At 37.2% G+C, this 5732-nt stretch overlaps 1 protein-coding gene across 1 annotated transcript; it reads right to left on the bottom strand.

The window, feature by feature from the left end:
- Positions 1-453: 453 nt before the first annotated feature.
- On the bottom strand, positions 454-1008 carry LOC148588127 (uncharacterized). Its single transcript, XM_088514217.1, has one exon. It carries the CDS (start codon positions 1006-1008, stop codon positions 454-456), a length of 555 nt encoding a protein of 184 aa, XP_088370343.1.
- Between the last annotated feature and the right edge of the window lie 4724 nt (positions 1009-5732).

Here is a 5732-nt window from a genome sequence, read left to right as displayed (position 1 = left end):
ATCCTCCCCCAAATGCGGGATCCTCGCTCTTACTGTTCCTCACCATAATGTTTGCCCCATCCGAAAAAGGAAAAGAAAATTTCCTTTTATTAGAAATAGCGTTGTACGGGCCTCCCTAGGCAAGCCTTCCACGGCTGCCGGACTCCTCCCTGTTGTGGCTTTGATTATCTCTCAATTTGTCTCCCCCATGAACGTTTTGTGGAAAACTTTCTGAATCAGAAGAGGTAAAATCGTATCTACCTTCGTATCTTCCCTAGCTCTGTCATGACGATGGTTTAGGGATAGGGCTCTCAACCATGGCCCAAATGGATTAGCATCCTCATGGGTCCTCGAGCCATTCCGCTTTAGACATCCAGTTTTACCATGGCATATACTCCCACATTGAAAACAACACTTGGGGAGTCGTTCGTATTAGAAAGCAATCCAAACTAACTTCCCATTCAACTTCAGCATTCACCCACGAGAGAGGGGCTTATTCAGGTTGAATTTTATCCTCACCCGTAAATACTCCCCCCATCCTACTCCCTCTTCATCCGTATCGACTTCCTCCACCGCCCCCATTGATGCTCCAATATGGAACCCTACTTCCGTTCCCATGCAGGCAAGAGGTAGGTTAAACATACGAACCCAAAAGGTTGCTTTTTCAAACTCAATTTCCTTCGGTGGTGTTAGCCCATCAAAATCCTCCACCGAAAAGAGACTCCCTTCAAAAACCCATGGTCTTCCCTCTTGCACCCGCAATTTATCCCACGAGTGTTCAAATTCCACCAAGAACAGGTTCTCACCCAAGACTTTGAAAGACAAAGTGCCGGAAGGTTTCCAGCCTTGGATTAGGGTTGATTTGATAATCTCTTTACTCACCATTCGATCAGCCACCAGTTTGCCTACTAAACATGATTGTCCTCTGTTCACAATCTCCACCAAAGTCTGATCTTTGATCTCCACCTCCCTGCTTTCTTCCTCCGTCAAAGAAAAGTTTCCCCACATCTTTGTTAGATCATCTGCCATAGTTCTCAATGAAGTTCACAGCCACTAGTATCTTGAAATCCTTCCCTCCACAGCCTATGAGAGACTTGAAGAACGTTTACCTTCTCTACTAGAGTTTAGAGCCTAGAGAGAAAAAAATGTGTTTATATATCGACTACAAATACTACAAATTCTAGAATGATTAAAATCATAGGTATCTAACTAGGGCTGGGCAGATTAACCGGTTACCGATTACCGGCCACCTACCGGTTTCGACCGAACCGATATAAACCGTAACCGATATGCCGATATCCTTATCGGTTAAAAAATGTATACCGGAATTCTTACCGGTCCGGTCCGGTTCGGTTAAGGGATGCTTATCGGTTAACCGGTTTAACCGATAAGAACCGATTATCTAAAGTCCCAAAATGGAACCATTTTAGAGAGGTTATATAAACCTCTCTAACTCTACAATAGTCAAACCCTAAGCCCCACTAAAAGTCTAAAATCATGCCTCTCTGCTCTCTTAGTCTCTCGCCTAAGCTCTCTCACTGTCGCCCTGTCGTCCATCTGCTGCCGCCAGCGCCAACTGCTCAGGTGCGGCCGCCCCCAAGTCCCAACTGCTCTCAGCCTCACACAGTCATAGAGTCTCGTCTCTCTCGAGTCTCGGTCTCGAATCTCTCGATCTATCCCTTCTCTGATCTTTCGCAAGTCGCAGACTCGCAAATCGCAAGTTCGCAACACTGCCAACACGCCAACACTCTCGGCTCTCTCAGATTCTCGATGCTACGATGACACACAGGTAAAGAAGCTTTGACCCTCACTCCCTTTTATTTTTTTTTTCTTGAATTTTCTTGAATTCTTTTTTATTTTTTTTTTCTTTTGTTAAATTTGTTGTTTACTTGTTTTCTTATCTTTCCTGGCCGATTATATTTTTTCTCTTGAATTCTTGTTGTTTTCTTATCTGGCCTGGCCGATTAGTTGACTTAGCAGACCTAGTGGTGATTTTAAATCTAGGAACCTAATATATGGGTACCATTTAGTTGATGCATATCATATATAGCCAAAAAAAAAAATGGAAGAAGATTCCTACTTAAGGACTAAAACAAATTTAGGCGTTTACTTTAACTAGAATATCTACATAAGGATGGGTCAATTTTTTACCTTTATATGGATTTGTGGCACCTCTAAGCTACTATATATTAATATATGTATATATGAAGTTTGTTTTATTTGATTGTGTCGAGTTAAAAAAGACCTTTAATTGACACTATATTCCAGTAGCTTAAAGGAATTAATTGAATAAAGTTTGAGGTTGGGGTTTTAAGTATGCATGAATTATGGGATTTTCAGTCTAGTTGAAGGTTGTTCAAATTGTTTGTTCTATTATGAAATTGAGGTCATAATACCTATGATTGAATGTTTGGTAGAGATAGAATGTTGCAGGTTGTCCAGTTGTAGTTTTAGTTTTAGTCATAGCCCATAGGTCAGACATTGTCACATTAGCTAATTAAAATCAACCATTGCTTTTTTACTTCAGAAGTTTGTATGGCTGCGCCTCGACCTCCAACATCAGCTACTTCTTCTTGTCCCACAGGCATAGATGATGAAGAAACCTTTGACTTTGATGAAGGCTTTGATGAAGAGACCTTTGATGATATTGATGAATCTGATGAGTTGGATACCCAAGGGATTAGATGTGCTAGTTCTAGGAGTTCTAGGGGAGCATCTCATGGTCGTACTCGTGGTCGAAGACCCCTAATCCCTTGCAAAAAAAGATTAAGAACAAAAAGATCTTCAGTATGGGACCATTTTACTAAAGATGTAAATAATTTTGAAGAGGCTCTTATTGCAAGTTGTAACTATTATGGGGTTCAGTATAAATGTCATGGGACAAAAAATGGCACCTCTAGCATGTTGTACCATTTCAGAAAATGCCAAAAGTATAAGAGCTTAAAAGCAAAAACAGATAGCTCTCAGTCTAAGTTCACCTTTATGGCCGGGCAAAGTCATAGTGATGTAGTGTTGGTAATAACCTAATTGTTGGGAAGTATTCTGAAAAACTTATTAGGGAGAAACTTTGTGAAATGATCATTGTTAATGAATTTCCCTTTTCAATTATGGAGAAGATGGGTGTTAAGAAAATGTTTAGGGTTCTTGAGCCTCGTTTTGAGCTTCCTTCTCGCTATACAGTGATGAATGATTGTGTTGAGTTGTTTATGACCAAAAAAGAAATAATCAAAAAGAAGTTGTTGATGGTTGGTCAAAGGGTTTGTTTGACAACTGACAGTTGGACTTCAATTTAGAATATGAATTACATGGTTGTAACGGGACATTTCATTGACTCTACTTGGAAACATCACAAAAGAATATTGACATTTCGCCAAGTGTCGGATCACAAGGCAATAACGATTACTAAGAAAATAGAGCAATGTTTGGTGGAATGGGGGATTACCCGTGTGTTGGCGACAACACTTGACAATGCAAGTGCTAATGATAAAGCAATTAGTGAGTTTAGTAAAAGAAATATGTCTAATGATGATGCTATTTGTTGCCATGAGTTTGTTCATGTGAGGTGTTGTGCCCATGTTCTAAATTTAATTGTGAAGGAGTGTATGAAGGGTGCACATGATTCAATTGAAAGGGTCCGAAATATGGTGAAATATATGAAGGGATCCCCCCAAAGATTAGCCCTCTTTAAGTCGTGTGTAGAAAGGAAGAATCTTGGGTGTCGGTCTTCCTTGACTCTTGATGTTTCCACTAGATGGAACTCTACTTATACCATGTTGGATGTAACGCCCCGATATTTGAACTAGCAAATATCAAACTCGTGACGCTGCAACTTTAGAAAATACAATCTTACAGCGGAGTATGTATATTTTTTTCTTTTTCTATAACCTAGGAGTAACTTACACAACACCATTGAACTGACTGAAATACCTCGAGGTGATATAAAATAGAAACATGGTTTTCATTACAACATATCTACACACTACGTGTACCAAATATATGCCACAGACAGCACCTAAATTACTATTGTAATATTTATTAAGTTCACACACATCATCATACGTAATAAAAGTGATTAACATAAATGAGTCTTGCTCCATAGAGTAAGCATCAATCCTGCAGTAAATGGTCTATCAACCATCAAAACCAGTAAAAGGACCATCGTCCTCACTTTCTATTCCTGCATCAAGATCTATGTAAAGATGACGTTATCATATTTACATAGGCAAACAAGTGAGTAATCTATTTTCCTAGAGATAAAGACTAAAAAGACTAGTTTGAACAAGTAAGATTAAATACTAAAATATAAAATAATGAGTGAGTTGTGAATGCAGCGTAATGACAGATTAGTTTGTGTTTCATGATAATCTTTCTTCAGACCTCTTGTCATGAGCTCTCAGCCCACTTACGTCCGTTATGTCCCTCACACTTTAGAGGTTTACCTGTTTGGTGCTGGCAACTACACCGCCCCAGCTTAGTTATATATTAGGCATGTTGGACGGTTATATACCCCCATCCACTGAGATACCGACAGTTTCTCGCGGCAATCCACCCAGCTTGTTCTTAAGGTGGCTATCTTATCAGCCCATTTTATTAGACACATTATGCAACAGTTGTATTGCAAAATTATATTAATAAGACAAAATAAGAATTCCTATAACAATAAAACAAAGCTAGTACTCATTAAGTATATCCATACTTACTCTCCTTAGTGTAGTATTCTGCTCCACTTCTGCATATAATACATACATACAAACAATACTTAGTTCATTATCCAATAATATCATTGTTTAAAGACCCTCATCTTTTTATATTTATTTATTATCCGTCACTTCATCTTTACTTACTTATTTTATTATATTAATCTAAGATAGCCACTTATAACTAGCTTGATGCCTGAATTCATTTTTGGTGACGAGGCTAATGGCCAGTATCACTAAATACAAATTAGTATTATAAATAATATATATAAAGCATGACTCATATTTCGGAGATGAGACCAATGTCCGTACCTACCAAAGTATGAATCAAAATTTAAATGACAATAAAAGAAATGACTGAATGTAAATACTGAATTCATATTTCGGGGATGAGACCAATGGTTCGTACCGCAAAAAATATGAACTAAAATTTAAATGACAATAAAAGAAATGACTAAATGTAAATACTAAATTCATATTCCCGGGATGACCGCCAAAAATATGAATTAAAATTTAAATGACACTAAAAGAAATCACTAAATGTAAATACTGAATTCATATTCTGGGGATGACCGCCAAAAATATGAATTAAAATTTAAATGACAATAAAAGAAGTGACTGAATGTAAAAGCTATAAAGTAAATAATATATAGATAATATCGTAAGCCCTTAATTGATTTTGTCCACTAACTCATTATTATTAATTCACTTGTATCTATTACTTTATTTTACATTATACGCTTATTGGGTCTTTAAACAGCTAAATGAGAACAAGTGATACAAGCAATAAATTATGATATCTATACAAGAAACACTTACGCAATAATCCTTAGAAGTAAAACTCCACCAAATCTTCTCTAGGTAGCTAGTTTAGAAAAAACATTTGAAAACTACAAAAAAGATCTAGGCTATGTGGTATTTGACTAGAACTAAGAAATAAAATAAAAGGAGGAGCAAACAATTTTACTTGTTCTAAGATTGTAAAAACTCAAGTGAAAGTGACTTTAGCTTTAGGCTCTATTTATAAGAGAATGAATGGTTAGGATTTATTTTTAC

The sequence above is a fragment of the Corylus avellana genome, chromosome 1, assembly GCF_965113065.1.
Source record: "Corylus avellana chromosome 1, dhCorAvel1.hap1.2, whole genome shotgun sequence".
Classification (NCBI taxonomy): Eukaryota; Viridiplantae; Streptophyta; class Magnoliopsida; order Fagales; family Betulaceae; genus Corylus; species Corylus avellana.
This window is presented reverse-complemented; position numbering and strand designations above follow the sequence as displayed.